The 17468-nt window shown below is 38.5% G+C and overlaps 2 protein-coding genes and 1 pseudogene across 2 annotated transcripts; 1 reads left to right on the forward strand and 2 right to left on the reverse strand.

The window, feature by feature from the left end:
- Window positions 1–4212: 4212 nt before the first annotated feature.
- On the reverse strand, window positions 4213–5637 carry LOC103929226 (annotated as a pseudogene).
- Window positions 5515–6230, reverse strand: LOC103929227 (nudix hydrolase 1). Its single transcript, XM_048571627.1, has 2 exons — window positions 6066–6230; window positions 5515–5948 (listed from the first exon to the last, which is right to left on the reverse strand). Exons 1-2 carry the CDS (start codon window positions 6211–6213, stop codon window positions 5638–5640), a joined length of 459 nt encoding a protein of 152 aa, XP_048427584.1. The 5' UTR covers window positions 6214–6230; the 3' UTR covers window positions 5515–5637.
- A 2547-nt stretch (window positions 6231–8777) lies between these two features.
- On the forward strand, window positions 8778–15867 carry LOC103929215 (phosphoenolpyruvate carboxylase 4). The gene is made up of 20 exons (XM_009338373.3): window positions 8778–9107; window positions 9333–9496; window positions 9754–9877; window positions 10106–10183; window positions 10262–10330; window positions 10425–10503; window positions 10598–10674; window positions 10776–10871; window positions 11093–11234; window positions 11707–11829; window positions 12099–12151; window positions 12269–12511; window positions 12687–12812; window positions 12941–13042; window positions 13116–13262; window positions 13518–13616; window positions 13786–13874; window positions 14082–14208; window positions 14288–14494; window positions 14847–15867. The coding sequence occupies exons 1-20, from the start codon at window positions 8952–8954 to the stop codon at window positions 15669–15671; spliced, it is 3126 nt and encodes a 1041-aa protein (XP_009336648.2). The 5' UTR covers window positions 8778–8951; the 3' UTR covers window positions 15672–15867.
- Window positions 15868–17468: the final 1601 nt, after the last annotated feature.

Genomic DNA, 17468 nt, shown 5'->3' on the forward strand with positions numbered 1-17468 from the left:
TCAGAACACGGGTGCCACTTTGTCAAAAGATCACGTGGAGGTCATCATCGCAGCTACACATCTTTAGCCGACAAGTGCGAAGTTCGGTGGCGCTTTCTCTGCTTTTCAGAAAACGCGTGCAGCTTTGTCAAAAGAGGCGCTCGTTCAGAAATCGAAGAGGCGTCGTTCAGAAATCAAAGAGGCGTATTCAAAGATCGAAGAGTCGTCACTATTTCAAAAAGCCGGATTTGCGGAATCAAAAACGCTTGTCGACAAGGGTAAAAGAACAGTACCACCACTTGCTATTGGGAAATCCCTATATATGTCGACCTTCATCTTTTATGGCAAGGCAGACCTGCAAACAAAAAAAAAAAAAAAAAAAAAAAATGCCCAACTCTTCCTCACCTCCGAGAGTACACTCCCAGCAAAGCATCTCAAAATGCTCAGTTTTCTTCCTCTCCGGGAATGCCCTTGCAAACAAATGACACCAAGGCAAAAGTATCTCATATCATCAAGGGCGAAAGCAAAGGTATCTCATATCATGCTTTTCCCCTATCTTTTCCTTTGCCCTTGTTCTCACCTGCCAAGACAAGGACAGAGAAAGCAATATGTCGGAACCTCCACTCAAACTTGCGCTGCCACCAAGAAGTGATGGTCCATTCAAATGCAAGGTTTGCATTCAACTCCTGCATCAGGAACAAATACTACAAGAGAAGATGCTAAACCTGCATAAGGAAATACCACTTCTGCAAAGGGGAGCAAGTAAGGCAAGTGAAAATGATACATTGAAGCATGTGGAGACAAGCTGCAACTGCATATGCTGAGCTATCCTCTAACCCTCTTCAATACGAATTGGAGAGATTGAACAAAGAAACAGAAAAAAAGGAGTAAGCTCAGACCTTCGGAGGAGACCAAAAGAATCCTGCTGCCCAGTTCAAGAGTAGCACAAAGGAAAATCAACGAGTGGAGGAGACCAAAATAATCCTGCACCCAGTTCAAGAGTAAGCCTGCGAAAAAATCAACGATTGGAGGAAACCAGAAAATCTTCCAGTCGAACTCAAGATCAAGCCTCAATGGCCCTTGAAGAAATTTCCAGCCCAATTCAAGATCAAGCCTCGACGGCCCTTGGGTTGACATCTACATTAAGGGACTTCAAAACGCATCTTCTACACGTGTCAAGCACATGTCTACGACGCGCCTTGAAGTGGGGGCATTTGTAGACATCGAAATTTCAGTAAAACAAATGTTCACCAATGCATTAAAGTTTTGACGTGTCAAGGCATACATGGCATACGCCACGTGTTGTACAAATTATACACGTGGCGTGTGACTCAACAAAATAGGGAGAAATACCCTTGAAGGATTAAACAAGTTTTTCTTCTCATTTTGGGCAATGACAAGGCAAGTACATTTCAATCCATTGAGGATCAAAACAAGTTTTTCTTCTCATGTTGGGCAATGACAAGGCAAGCATACTTCAATCCATTACGGATCAAAGCAAATTTTTCTCATTTGGGCAATGACAAAGCATACACATTTCAAGTTTAAAATGGTGTTAAGTGGGAAATTAAGCCATAAGTTACACCACTTCAAGTTTAAAATGGTATTAAGTGGGAAACTAGGCCATAAGTTACACCACTTCAAGTTTAAAATGGTATTAAGTGGGAAATTAGGCCATAAATTACACCACTTCAAGTTTTAAATGGTATTAAGTGGGAAATTAGGCAATAAGTTACACCACTTCAATTTCAATATTGCATTAAGTGGGAAAATTAGGCAATGGTGCTTGGAAAAGAAAAAAATATTTTGTGGTGGTGATTCATTCTCAAAGCCTATAAATAGGCTTCTCCATCAAGGTATCAAGCATCAACCAATTCACAAATACATTTCTCCACACACCAAAACCTTGAAGCCTTAGAGTTCTAAAGCTCTCAAGAAAATCCCGAAGGATCAAGAAAGCACTCTTTGTTCTTCATCAAATCCTCCTTCAAGATCAAGCCCCAACGGCCCTTGAAGAACTTCCACCAACTCAAGATCAAGCCCCGACGGCCCTTGAAGAAAGTGTTCATCCGTTCATCCCAAGATCAAGCCCCAACGGCCCTTGAAGAACTTCCACCAACTCAAGATCAAGCCTCGACGGCCCTTGAAGAAAGTGTTCATCCGTTCATCCTAAGCTCAAGCCCCAACGGCCCTTTGGATCAACAACCTCAACAAATTCACACATCCAACCATTCTTCAAGATTAAGCCCAAAAGCCCTTGAAGATCCACTCATCCATCAACCTTCAAGATCAAGCCCAAAAGCCCTTGAAGAAATCCACACAACCATTATTCAAGATCAAGCCCCGACAGCCCTTGAAGAAAGTGTTCATCCGTTCATCAACTGTTCATCCTTAGATCAAGCCCCGACGGCCCTTTGGATCAACCACTCATCCACAAACCTACACCCTACGAAGATAGAATCAGAGGACCAAATTTGAGAGAGATCGTAACCCCAAAATCATCAAACAAAATATTATTTTGTACACGTATTCTTGTTTCTTGTTTCAAGGAACTTTCGTGTTCACAGGTGGCTGTCAATTAAACGAAATGTTTAGAAGTCAATGTTTCGATTTCAATAAATCCACATTTTCTAAAGTAACTTTATTGTGTTTGTTGCCTCAAATCCATCTATTTGGTTGAGAAGTTCAAGCGTAAGGAGAACGATGCAGAAAATCATATTAGAAACCTTAAATCTATGCAACCAAAAGTCGAATCATTGAGTGATCCACAATCAAGATCTTTGCGGCATATAAACGTAAAACATGTATTTGAAAGTTCTGGGACACGCCAAAAAGCTATTGTTTCTTTGTTTCTTCTAGATTCCATTCCCAAGAGCACTAGACTTGCACACACACCTTAGACCATCCAATAGTATGAATATATTTCCAAACTCTATGAAGAACAAACCGAACTAAAATATAGCAATAAATTGACTAATCCAAATGAAAAAAAATTAAGAGTCATACCTGATTAGTTGCATTGCACCAACAACAGCAAGGGTCGATAATTCTCTTAAAATTGAAAACTCAAATCTACTTAAAATAAAATAAAATGACATCACAGGCCATAAGAAGATTGAAGCCAATTCAGGGGCTTGTCGATAATTCTCTTATAAGTGTGTGCTTGAACTTTGCTGTTGATAATTCTCTTAGGTGGAGTGGTATAACTTGTCAGGATGACTGTTTCGACAAAGCTCCGCGGAGTCGAAGATAGAGTAAACCTACATCTAATTAGACAAATAATACAATAAAAAATTAGTGACTCCGCGGATGTAGGTTTACTCTATCTTCGACTCTGCGGAGTCACTAATTTTTTATTGTATTATTTGTCAAGAGAAAAGATTGAGATATGATTCACCAAGAGAAAGGAAAGATCAATGCAATTGATAAAATCCAAAATAGACGATGAATCCAGAGGAAAGGTTGGTCCAAGAACTAGATTCGGCTTCTTTAAGTTTGTTGTTCCTTAGTAGCTCAGTGGTAGAGTGGTCGATTGTTAACTGATTGGTCTTAGGTTCAAATCCTACTTAAGGTGTTTTATTTTTTTGTTAAATAAAGTGTTGTTATCGGCAATCCAAAAATATCATCCTATACTTCTATAATTTTTCCTTATGATGTTTATAACTTTGAAGTGTGACCTTTCATAAGAACTCAAAAAATAAAAAACAAAAGTTAAATTAATATATGTGGCCTTTAGTAGTAGCAGTTTTTCGTTTTCATTTATTGCGTACGTATAAAAATTAGAGATTTTAAATTATGAAAAATTCTTTTGAAAGGTCCTATAGTGTTTGCCCTTGCAGTCAAGGTCTCGTGTTCAAATTCCTCTCCCCGTAGTTTTAATTAGTTCAGTAGAGATTATCTATCATTTGTCCAAAAAGGTCCCTGACACGAAAAATGTCTATTTTCTTTAATATTTTATGTACATATTTATTAATACTAAAATAAATATATTTTATGTGAAGTTATGTGAGGGCATATTTTTAGTGTCCCCCAGGGCCGCAAAAAGCTTAAGACCAGCACTGGGTTCTGATCATGAAATTTGTTTTAGTTTTTCCTAATCATCATCGGATTTTTTTCAAAGCCCCATAAAATCAATTACAATTTTCTTTTAAGTAAAAACGTAACTTCGAAAATCCATTTCTTCAAAAAAAATCAATAGCAACAAACTGTCTATGTTGTCATATACCAAAAAAATAAAACAATAACACACCAATGCTAATTCGGCGCAGAACTATCTACCATCTTTATTCACGTACATAGATTAATTGGTTCTTTTATTTTTTGTTAACAGATTAAATCTGCCTGACTAATTCAATCATGGACGGAAATGATTAAATCAGGCATGCACCGCCCTCTCCAAAGGCCAAAAGTAGGGAGATTGTTCCACTCATACCAATCCCAACCATCACACATGTTTGGCTCCATATTACGAGGCTCTTGATCTTCATCTGCCAACACTGCTCTGGTGACAATGGCCACGTACTGGCACTGCTTCGCTTCCTCTAGAAACACATGGTTTGTGAGCGTCAGCAGCTCTATATTCTTGATGTCCAAATCAGTTTCTTCCTTCAGTTCTCTTGCTGCACACTCCTTAAAGCTCTCACCTGCACAAACACCAAAAACAAATTGAAAATCCCACATCGAAGCAATAGATGTTGAATAATAGACGAATTTCATATTGGATAATTGACAGAATAACTACAATATACAATAAATAATTTATTCCTAATACTAGTGAGATGTCTTTTGTTACAAAATCACGTGTTGTGAAATTGGTAAGATGCAAATATTTGTGACAGAGTATCGGTATGGTACGTTGTGCAAGTATTCATATGAAAATGATTTACCGAACTCGAGGTGACCACTGGGGAGGGAAAACTTGGAGTCACCAATGGAGGAACGATGGCGTCCTAAGAGCACCTTCTTCCCTTTCAACAGGCATACCACAACCACCAATCTCGTCTTGGTTTTGTTTAGTTGAGGTGGGTTTTCTTTTTCCTTCTTTTTTTTTGGCTTTTTTTAGTTGTGCTTGACTCTTTGCGGATCCTCCCTTCGTCTTGGTTCCTACATGGCTGTCACCCCAGTGGTTACTAGCAAGAGTTCGGTGGCTGCTTCTCCCTGTTGGAGATTAGGTTTTTTCTGCATGTGGCGTGCCTTCTGTTTAAGGCCTTTGTCGGTGAGGGATTGGCCCTCCCACCGTTTTCTTTGGGCTGTTCTTTTAATGAATTTCAGCTTTTTCCAAAAAACAAAAAAAATTGGTTTACTAATCCGCAACGATAAGTTTGTATTATTGAATACAATATCAATATATAGAACATGATCAAAAAGTAACACCACATGATGATGCGTCAAAATTTCTTTGATAATTGACTAACTCTGACTTTGACTTGTATCAAAGTCAGAAACTGTGATCCAAACGAACCAAATTGTAAACGCTTTGCAACTCAAGTGATTACGAGCATAAAGATAAGGGTTCATAAAAGTAAAGCCCGCATCTTGAAACAAAATAAACCCCTCAATTTTAACTGATTCATAAGCATTCAAAAAGGTACAATAATACACATGCGTGATCATGCATGTAAAATTACATAGCAATACATATGGTTGCTGAATCTCCATTTATTCCACTGTTTTAGGAAAAGGACTAAATCCGGTCCTGACCATTTTCTCCAGAGGCCAAAAGAGGGGATTTGGGAGGTTGTCCCACTCGTACCATTCCCAACCATGGCACTTGTTTGGCTCCAGGTTTTGGGGCTCCTGATCTGGGTCCGCCGCCACTCCGCGCATGAAAACCGTCACGTAATGCGACGGCTTCGGCGGCTCTAAGAACAAATTGTTCGTGACCGTCAGCAACTCCATCTTCTCCTTCTCAATGTCCAGCCCAGTTTCTTCCTTCAGTTCTCTCGCCGCGCACTCCTCAAAGCTCTCTCCTGCAAAAATTACAAAACGCGGCCGTGGAAATTCGAAAAATTGGAACTGATTCAACGAAATTAAGTAATTAATTTGGGATTAGGAAAGAAGGGGGACAAAACCCATGTGAGAATTACCGAATTCGAGATGGCCGCCGGGAAGGGCGAAGGTAGAGTCGCCGACGGAGGAGCGGCGGCGTCCCAACAGCACCGTTTTGCCTCTCAGCAAAAACACCACCACCGCTACTCTAGGCTTCGCGGCGGCGGCTGTAGTCCCGTTTTCCATTTTGTTTCTGTTCTTGTACGCAACGCACCTGACCTGACGCCAGGACTCGACTCACTTTAAAAGCAAGGCTGATTCACTGTTTTGTGGTGGACCTTTCGGTCAAAACGCTGTTTAATGATGTCGTTTCGACCCCATTTTGTTTTAGGGCTTTCCCGCCATGAGAAGAAATCTAGATCTCTTCCAACAAGATCATTGGATCAAATGATCCGGATCTTGAAAATTTCATCTGACGGTAAAAATTATTATAGTTTTTAAGAAGTTAAAACAAATAAACCGTTGACTGAAATTTTAAATATATAGATCACTTAATTTGGTGGCCTTCATGAAAGAGATTCGAAAATGACCATTCTCTCCCGCCACGGATGCTGGGAGTTGACCGATTGATTGACGTTGAATCTCTTTTTGTTGAAACTTTAGGGTTTAGGATTTAAATACGCAGTTAGTCCATAACAACAACAAAAAATAAGTATTTATTGTGCATTTCGTCATGCTTGTGCTACACGCAAAAATGCTTTTGGACTTACCCAACCTCACTAACAAAGTTTAATTTCATTTTTAGAAAATTGTTCGAGAAAATTAGCATTCGGTCTTTTTTTTTTATTTGTAAGAAAAATGAAGATTTCATTTTCATACTTAATTGTACCAAGCTCGTTGTATGGCTTGATCTAAATAATGTTTAATGTATAATAAAATAATTCATGATCCGTGACATGCTACATGCGTATTCATTTTTTTAATGTATTTATGAAGTTCAAATATTTTACATATGTTTTTAGAATAGTGTTCTTGATGTTATTGATGTTAAATATTAATTCTTATCCTAACACGTAAATTAACAGTAGTGCATAACGGTATGACTTATCAGTTGTCGTGCTTCGCACTGAGACTTGTTGACTAATTAACTAATGGGTTTGGCAAACCTGGATCAACTTACCTAGTGGTTGAAGAAGACCAAATTACTAAAAAGAGCATGGTCAAGTACTTTTTGCTTGTTGGGCCTGTACCCCCAATTTACCCAAAAGAAGGAAAAACAATGCCCGTCCAAATAGCTGTCAGAGACAGTCGCTTTCTTCCTGCGGGTATTCAGCTTTGAATGGGGATCCTTCTCGGGCTCTTTTTGTGAAGATTTTAGAAATCTTCAATCATATATGTTCATCGTATATTATACGATCAATTTTTGTTAAGTACTGTTTATATTTCATTTTAAATAAAAAAATTTATAATAATTTTTTATTGCATAATATACGATAAACGATAAACAAATGTGATTTGGAGATGTCTGAGCTTCTCTGTCTTCAGCTTTGATCGAGAATGGTAGATGAAGCAAAATTTTGCCAAGTGGCTGCATCCAAAAGTAAATATCTAAAAAGTTGATCACATTTTTTTTGTTTTTGGCAGTTGAATGCAACTATGCAAGTGCATTATTGACCAAATATATCACGAGGACTAGCCCTTCGCGTCCTCTTTTAACCTACTTTGTCACACACTCAAGTCACAAACAATATTTGTGATAAAAAAAAAAGTAAAAGTCACAATCAATGTTTAAAATACTTACGAAATTATCATTTCTTTTGTTGAAATATTTTAATGATTAAAGATCAATACAGAAATAAAAGGTGGAATGTAAACTTTATCTTATTTGATGAGATATGGAAAAATTAGGGAACATTGATGATATTTATCAATTCACAACAGAAATTTTGGTAAACTCATTACAGATTTCGAACTTTTAAAATTTTATTTTAGAAAATTTTCTTTAGTTTCTACTAAATCTGAATGAGTTGATATATTGCCTCATTGCAAATTTTCATAATTTGTCGAAAACAACCAGTATTGATATCAACATCTATATTTTTATAAATTTACACATTGATATTTTCAACTACATAAATATTTTAGTTTAACATATTAATTTTAGTGTAAATTAGAGTTGAATATAGGTGACAATAAACAACAAACAATAAAAATAAAAACCTTCCATCTCTAAATACACCATTTCTTTTTAAAATTTTTCGTTTTTCATTACTAATTTGTAAGCTACTATCTTTTAAGTAGAAAACAAAAAAGAAAGATTCTTTTCCTTTCAATTATCTCTCAAACTTGTTGATCAGGATAAGATCTGTGCTAGGAATATACCGGTATGATCCCACCAGTTTTTTATTATATTTATTTACTGTATTTATTTGTTGAATTATTTATTCATTTTATGAATAAAACTAGATTTTGTCCAGTCACTTATTCTTAAGTCTAGTGATCTAATGTAATGCGAAGGAGACTAATTATATAGATCAAATTTTATAAATTATAGTTATTAATTTTGTTTTATAAATGACTTGATGTAAATAATTGGTTCTATAGAAAATAAAAATAAAAATATCTCCCGAATTAGGTGGGCACGGAGCCACAGAGCTGTCCTTAAAATACGAGGAGAGTGCCACTCGGGAGCAAGCCTTGGCATTCCATTCGGTAAAAGTGTGTCCGAATTTCACCCCAGAGTATCCGTAAGCAGAGACTCTGTCCCTCCCTCTCTCTGTTTTCCTGCCACCACTACTACTTCCACCATTACCATCATCCTCTCCTCCTCCTCCTCCTCCTCCTCCTCCTCTGCCTCTCCCGCTTCCACTTTCTCTCTCTAAAACACACACACAGAAACACTCTCATACACTTATAGAACCACACTTTCTCTCTCTAGAACTCCACCATCCCATTCTCTCTGTTGAACTCCATCCCCTTCAACAATGACGGACACGACGGACGACATAGCGGAGGAAATCTCGTTCCAGAGCTTCGAAGACGACTGCAGAATGCTCGGCAGCCTTCTGCAGGAGGTGTTGCAGCGAGAGGTCCCAAGCCAAATCATGGAGAAAGTCGAAAGGACCCGAATCCTCGCTCAGGTAATTCACACTCTCTGTCTCTCTCCTTCCCTTTGCATTTCGAAACTTCCTAACCCTTGTTTGGTTGCCGAGAAAAACAGAAGAAACTAAAGAAAACAAAAAATGGCGATGAGAGTATTGTGTTTCGACAACTTTCCTTCCATTTCCTGGCTTTTCTTAGCAACCAAACAGAGGCTTAAATCGGGCTTTTTTTACTTTTTTGAATGTGTGCGTGCGTGTTTTCAGAGTGCTTGTACTATGAGGAATGCGGGGATAGACGACGTTGCGGAGGTGCTGGAGAAGCAACTGGCGTCGGAAATATCAAAGATGAGCTTGGAGGAGGCCTTGATCCTCGCTCGTACTTTCAGCCACTACCTTAATTTGATGAGCATTGCCGAAACCCATCACAGGTAATCTCTTCGCCTACTCGAAATCCGCGGTTTTGTTTAGAAAGTTGAGGTTCCACCGTATAACCATATAACAATACAGAGAGTAGCCTAGTTACTTATAACTACATGCAAGTTTCATTCTTTTCCAGTTGTGGCAATGAAATAGGAAAATTAAGAGAATGTTGACTTGGAGAAAAGACAACTATTTAAATTTCTTGTATATTTGAGTTTTATAAGCTTTATGGTTATTAGTATTGAAATTTTGTTTCTTTGTGTAGGGTTCGCAAGCAGCGAAATGACTCGAATGAGGCATCTCTATCGAAATCTTGTGACGATGTTTTTAATCAGCTTGTTCATAGCGGTGTTTCCCCAGACGACCTTTATAATACTGTTTGCAAGCAGGTTTCTTCTTGTTTCCTTTGCTTCTAGCTTCTTTTCATCTCGGTTTGTACGCCTTGGTTGAGAAGTAAAGAGTATATATTGCTCAATTGGGTCTCTGAGTATACGTTGAACTCGCTCGATTAAGGCATAGTCCTGTATTAATCTTCCTTGCGTGTGCATTTTAAATGTTTTTGTGGTAAAGAGTTATCAGTCTATTTATTCTCAATCTCAAACATTTTCTTGCTGCAGGAGGTTGAAATTGTTCTTACCGCACATCCTACACAAATTAATCGTCGCACCTTACAATACAAACATATAAGAATTGCTGTAAGTTGTTTGCGGCTTTTCATTAATCTTAAACATGTTGAACATTTATTTTGATTTATGATATATATTTTCCTGCAGCATCTTTTAGACTACAAGCACCGACCTGATATTGGCGATGAAGACAAAGAAATGCTGATTGAAGATCTGGTATTGTTTTTCCAGCCTAATTCCTTTATTCTAAAAGACAAAGAAATGTCATATTTCTAATTTTCCGTTTGGCTAATGTATCTTGCTTTTCAAGGTAAGAGAAATAACTTCAATATGGCAAACGGATGAGCTTAGGCGCCATAAACCTACGCCGGTTGATGAAGCTAGGGCAGGTAAAATAGTTGAATATTAGATTTGTATCTACTACCTAATGGTATTCAAGTTCTTTGGTTCTTAACAGAAAGAGTTGCATACATCATACCGCAGGTTTGAACATTGTGGAGCAATCCCTTTGGAAAGCTGTACCTCATTATCTACGTCGAGTCAGCAATGCTTTGAAGAAGGTTCGTCTTCAATTTCTTTTCTAGTTTCTTTTTGTGCATACACTCTCTTCTGTCTTTCTGAATTTTATCTCAAGATTTTCTTTCTCTGATATATTTGTCAGCATACCGGAAAACCACTTCCATTAACTTGTACACCTATCAAATTTGGGTCTTGGATGGGGGGTGACAGAGATGGAAATCCCAATGTAACAGCAAAGGTAATTCTAGTTCCGAATGTTTTCTGATTTGTAAATTTTTTCCAACTTGTATTATTTGTTCCTTTGAAGTCAAGACGAGTCTATTCTGTCAATAACCACGTCATTCCTATGAAAATTTTGTAAGGTAGCCCAATTTATTCTTTTATAATTGTTTGTGTAGTGTTATGTTATTTTTCGTTTAGGAGGATGACAACTGATCTGCTCACTCTTTTTATTGTCAGGTCACAAAAGATGTCTCACTTTTATCTAAGTGGATGGCTATTGATCTCTACATTCGAGAACTTGATAACCTCAAATTTGAGCTATCCATGAACCGTTGCAGTGATCGACTGTCAAGGCTGGCAGAAGAAATTCTAGAGCAAGGTTTGGCATGTTGCAGTTCTTTTGCATTGATATATCAACTGCTTACCAGATTACATCAATAATTCTATTCTCTTGCGGTTACAATAAGATTTCAATTACTTGTTAGTTTGATGTTCTGATCAACAATTGTAAATCTCTGTCATGCTCAAGGAAAAATGTTGCGAGACACTGATATGCCATTAAACGCTTACTTTAGTTTCACTATGTCAGGGATAGACTGCACGGTTACTCACTTGAGAGTAATTAAATTGATGAATTGTGATCTTTTCTCTTTTGTTTACAATACTCTGTATGTAGCATAACCTATACGTAATCTTAGATGCTTATCCCAAGCCTTCTAATTTGAAATTATGTACCGCCTACTGGTCATCTCCATTGGAATGCTTGGGATTCATTATCTTTATATATATATATATGTTCACAATATTTGTGATTCACTTTGAACTATTAAGGCAATCAAATTTCTCTCCAGAAACTTCATCTGAGGATCGCCATGAGAATCGGCATCAGTACTTTGGTAGACATCAGTCGAAGCAACAAGGTGCGGCTCTTCCATCACAACTTCCAGCCAGAGCTGATCAACCCTCGTGCACAGGTGACATCTAATTATCCTCTTAAAACTGCAATTGTTTAGTTCTGCATCATACAATAAATCATGCATGTGGGAACCCACATCAATTCCCAAAGTAATACTTCATCGTTGCAGTGCTTATGAAAATGATCCCACTGGAGTTTAATTCATTATCAAGTGTGGAGGGAATCGAATTTGGGCAAAGCATTATTTAGTGTCTGTAATATAGCAAGCTAACTTTTTCCTCTCAGCTATATTTCATACTACTGATTCTTGCGTTTTCCTTGATGTAGACTGCATTCCCCGAATTGAAATTCCGAGGGCTAATTACCCGCTGAACCATCAGGTGAAGAAGTTCTATGATGCTGGCATTTGAGTCTAGCATCGATTTTGATTCTTACATGGTTTGTGGTTACTTATAAATAGTCTCTTTGTTTGAACTTTTATATCACTCTTATGACAGGACGGTCAGGACTCTCCAAAGTCAAATCCTTCATCCCAGAATCCTTTTCGCAATGGGCATACGATACCAAATGGATCTTCAGGGTCTCCCTCTTCTAATTCAAGTCGACTGCTTAACCAAAGGAAAATGTTTGCAGAGTCCCAGATTGGAAGGTCTAGTTTCCAAAAGCTTTTAGAGCCAAGGCCTCCTCAGAGATCTGGAATTGCTCCGTATAGAGTGGTTCTTGGTAATGTAAAGGATAAGGTATTGTTTATGAACTCATTCTTCAATTATGTCAAGTATGTCGTCGTTGTCTGCATAGAGAAGTTTCTATTTATATTCCTGTGCTGTTGGTTTAGGCTTTATTCAAAAGGATTGACTATTGGGTCATTGTATGTTCTGGCGATTACTAATGCTTGTATTTGTTCCGCGGGTTCAGCTTATGAAGACACGAACACGTTTGGAGCTTCTTCTTGAAAATCTTCCTTGTGACTACGACCCATGGGATTACTATGACACTTCAGATCAACTTTTAGAACCGCTGCTCCTATGCTATGAGTCTTTGGTAATCTCTCTTTAACTCATCCCTCCTCCCCTTCTCTACTACTATCTTGTGCACCTGCGTCACACACAATTGCAGAACATTTGTACAAACTTCTATCTAATATTGACAACCATCATTTTTTTTTGCAGCAAGCATGTGGATCTGGGGTGCTAGCTGACGGTCGGCTTGCTGATCTGATCCGAAGAGTTGCTACCTTTGGGATGGTACTAATGAAGCTCGACTTGCGTCAGGTGTGCTTATTTTGGCATATAATTTTTATCTTGCTCTGGTAACATATTTTAACTGAAGATTTAAACGAGACAGGAATCTGGTAGGCATGCTGAAACACTTGATGCTGTTACCAAATATTTGGATATGGGTACATACAGTGAGTGGGATGAAGAAAAGAAACTCAAATTTCTTACTAAAGAGCTCAAAGGGAAGAGACCACTGGTTCCAAAAAGCATGGAGGTAAGGTTCTTAGCATCAGGATAACTGTGCTAACATAATTCAGAATTACTAACCTAATTACTTCAATCGAAAATTTCATTCCAAGGGTTTTGGGAATGTTGAAAATGTATACTTCGAACAATGGTGATGCAGGCCTTGAACATGAACCTTTGTATTATCAGCATCAAGGCTCTAATTTACACTCTTTACCTGTCAATTTGCCGAGCTCGTGCTTCACTGTGAGACTTATGGCTTTTCTCATGAAAATCTTTTCAGGTTGGTTCTGATGTTAAGGAAGTACTTGATACCTTCCGCATTGCCGCTGAGCTGGGGAGCGATTCCCTTGGAGCCTATGTGATTTCTATGGCGTCAAACGTATGTCATACCACTTATATACCAGATTCATATTGAAGTTGTGCACTATAAAGCAGAATTTGTGCACATTAAAATTAAGAGATTTTTTCTTTCCAAGATTAGTGTTTCCATAAATGTGTTTGAGTGATAAAATTGACATCAATTTTGCCATTCAATTCATAACTGGCAGGCAAGTGATGTTCTCGCGGTCGAGCTGTTGCAGAAAGATGCACGACTTGCTGTCAGTGGGGGGCTAGGAAGGCCGTGTCCTGGTGGAACGTAAGTTTGCACACCTCTATGTTAATATTGCTAGATTACTTAAGCAGTTTATTTACCATCTTAAACTTTTATGAGTAAGAACATTGTCTTAATGTATAGGGTAATAATTGATTTGTATCCTTTAAGTTGTTCCTGGAATGCGCTTCCTACTGCATAAATTGCACTTAGAATGAATATGACAACTGGATTTCATGCATCTTGGTATAGGCTGCGGGTGGTTCCTTTGTTTGAAACTGTGAAGGACTTGAGAGAGGCTGGCTCGGCGATCAGAAAATTATTATCCATTGATTGGTACCGGGATCACATAATCAAGAACCATAATGGCCTTCAAGAGGTAATTATCTCAGCAGTTTTGAATAAACTTTGGTAGGGTCCCATGAATCTCGTGGAGCTTACAAAATTATACTGAGCAGGTGATGGTTGGATATTCCGATTCTGGTAAAGATGCTGGGCGTTTTACTGCAGCATGGGAACTTTACAAAGCCCAAGAGGATGTTGTGGCAGCATGTAAGGAATTCGGTATTAAGGTTACCCTGTTCCACGGGCGAGGAGGAAGTATTGGTCGTGGAGGTGGCCCTACATATCTTGCCATTCAATCCCAACCGCCTGGTTCTGTAATGGTAAGTTTTCTTGTTCTTTCATTCATTAGTCTGCTGTATCTTGATTGCATTCTAGCTTTAAAATGTTTGAAGGGATAAATGCTCAATCATGATCTGCATTGAATAAAGACTTACCCCAATCTGCAACCTACTTCAGTTCACGCTTCTACTTATGTTTGGAACCTAGACACTGTCGATAACTTGATATCTTCATGTACCCAACTAAATCTGTCTATGTTTGATTCTGTAGTGTACATTCTTTCTGCGGTTCCGGAATTTGTGTAACCTTATGCCTGATGGCTAAATAAATACACAAACCTTTGTAGTTTCTACTTAATGATGTTTAACCTACAATGGTTTCTAAAATTTCCAGGGTACCCTACGGTCAACTGAGCAAGGAGAGATGGTTGAGGCAAAATTTGGGCTGCCACAAACTGCTGTCAGGCAGCTAGAAATATACACAACAGCTGTGCTGCTTGCAACCATACGCCCTCCACACTCACCTCGTGAAGAAAAGTGGCGTAACCTCATGGAGGAAATCTCAAAAATCAGTTGCCAGAACTACCGGAGCGTAGTCTATGAAAATCCAGAATTCCTTGCCTACTTCCATGAGGCTACACCTCAGGCTGAGCTTGGCTTCCTCAACATAGGAAGCCGCCCCACAAGAAGAAAGAGCTCCACAGGAATCGGACATCTTCGTGCAATTCCATGGGTGTTTGCATGGACCCAAACCAGATTTGTTCTTCCGTCATGGCTCGGAGTTGGAGCAGGTTTAAGGGGGGTTTGCAAGAAGGGCCACACCGAAGACTTAAAAGCCATGTACAAAGAATGGCCTTTCTTTCAATGTACCCTTGACCTTATAGAGATGATTTTGGGGAAGGCAGACGCTCCAATAGCCAAACACTACGATGAAGTCCTTGTCTCAGAAAGCAGGCGACATCTTGGTTCTGAGCTGCGAAAGGAGCTCTTGACGACAGAGAAATATGTATTGGTGGTCAGCGGGCACGAGAAACTATCTGAGAACAATCGGAGCTTGAGGAAGCTGATTGAAAGCAGGCTCCCCTTTCTCAATCCCATGAACATGTTACAGGTTGAGGTACTCAAGAGACTGAGATGCGATGACGATAACAATAAACTCAGGGATGCATTGCTCATCACAATAAATGGGATCGCCGCAGGGATGAGAAACACAGGCTGAGTGAGGCCATTGAATGTAGCTTATTTTACTGAACATTTCCACATTTTCTGTTTTTCAGTCTTGCTTTATCACAAGGGTTGCTGTAATTCGGAGGCTAAGTCCGTGAGAAACGTTCTATGCATCGATCAGACGGTTTCATGGACATATTATACAGATAGTTCTACTGCAATGGCGAAATGCTGAAATGTTTTCTTTTCTCACGGTAGCTAAAACATGAAAAACAAGTCTAGAACAAAGTTTTCTTTGAGAACTAAAGGCCCCAAACTTCTTAATTTTGCTTGAATGATACGTATCATTCAATGCTACGAAAAAAGAACAGTTGTGATTGAACATAAAATATTTAACAAATTTTGAAAACAAATCTAACGGTTGAACACTCGTTTCATTGAAACCAAATACCAAACTTCCAAACAAACTCCAGCTCGGGACTGAAGCCAACTCAATAGTAACCAAAGCCCTATTACCATCATGGGCCATTTTCAAAATAAAAATAAAAAGAAAGAAAAAGACAATTAAAGTACACATTACGAATTAAATCTAAGATTTACCATTCTCGCAAATGTGGTTAGACTAGTTGATCAGGATAATGTGCATGTCTCCTTGATTTTGGATTCGACTCCCCCTCCCCGTAAATTAGTGTAATTGGAACATCATTGTGTCGGAAGAAAGAAAAGGATTTACCATTCTCACCCCACCCCATCTAATAGCACTTGAGCAAAAGCTTTGTTAAATCCTAGTGAATTTCATAATGGAAGCCATTGGAGCTATGTTGTCTCTTTGTGGTTATTGTGGTTACTGGTGATCAGATTTTATCAAACAAAATAAAAGGCCAGTACAAACACAGAGAAAGCAGCCTGCCAATTATGTTTACTTGAGTTACAATCTTCTCTGGAAAGTAGACTTTCTGTACCGTCCACTAAAATTAGAACCTGATTTCCAAAATCCACAAGCTCTTGTCCTCTTCACAAACTTTTCTTTTAAATTTACAAGATGCTAAATGTTGCTTAAAGAAGATACCATGCCTGCAGCTGTGGAAGTGATTTCAATCAACACCTCCAAAAAAACAAAATCTAGTTGAAGCTTCCTGGAGCAACCACAAATTCTTTCTTTTTCGACGTCGATATAGTAGTGCTTTACACCCAATTTTGAATCTAAACTGCTGGTATCAGCCCTAGTAGTGCCACAATTATACAGCATTGCACCAGCCTGTTTTGTATTATGCATTTTTTTTAGTGGGAAGTCATTTCATTTCTTTCTTTCTTGGATTCTGACTTCCATTACAAATTTCACCAAGCCACACAATTAGATTCAAACTTTTACGTGCAACTGTATGATTGAAGATGTTCATCACATACACAGCTGGTGCCGTGCGACCCGGCCTAACTAAATTTTTTTTATAACTAAGGCTAGCTAGGTAGGGTTCCATTTTGTTTTGATGCTTCTAGCTAACATGATCCTGATTCACGAAAAATAGGATAGAATTTTGAGGAATCTGTTCTTTTGATGAGCACAATTTCTTCATTTGGAAAGCTACTAAATGCGAACCAGCTGCTAGCCATGACCAAAGTGGAACTCAATCACTAAAGCGACTTGTGAGAATGTTGTGTCAAATTAAGCTTACAGGTCGGTTTTTCTGCTAACAGTAAGCTATAGGTGTTAAATTCTCAGGTAGCATCTGAAATAAAACAAGTGGTGTGTTTGCATTATTTCAGTACTTTCCGTGATCGGACAGCTTTAGGTCCATGCCTGGGATTTGATTTCCCATACAGAATCCTAGGTCATCATGATCTAGAAGCA

This window comes from the organism of the source record quoted next, unplaced genomic scaffold (assembly GCF_019419815.1).
Source record: "Pyrus x bretschneideri cultivar Hongxiangsu unplaced genomic scaffold, Pyrus_bretschneideri_v1 Contig6, whole genome shotgun sequence".
In the NCBI taxonomy this organism is placed as follows: Eukaryota; Viridiplantae; Streptophyta; class Magnoliopsida; order Rosales; family Rosaceae; genus Pyrus; species Pyrus x bretschneideri.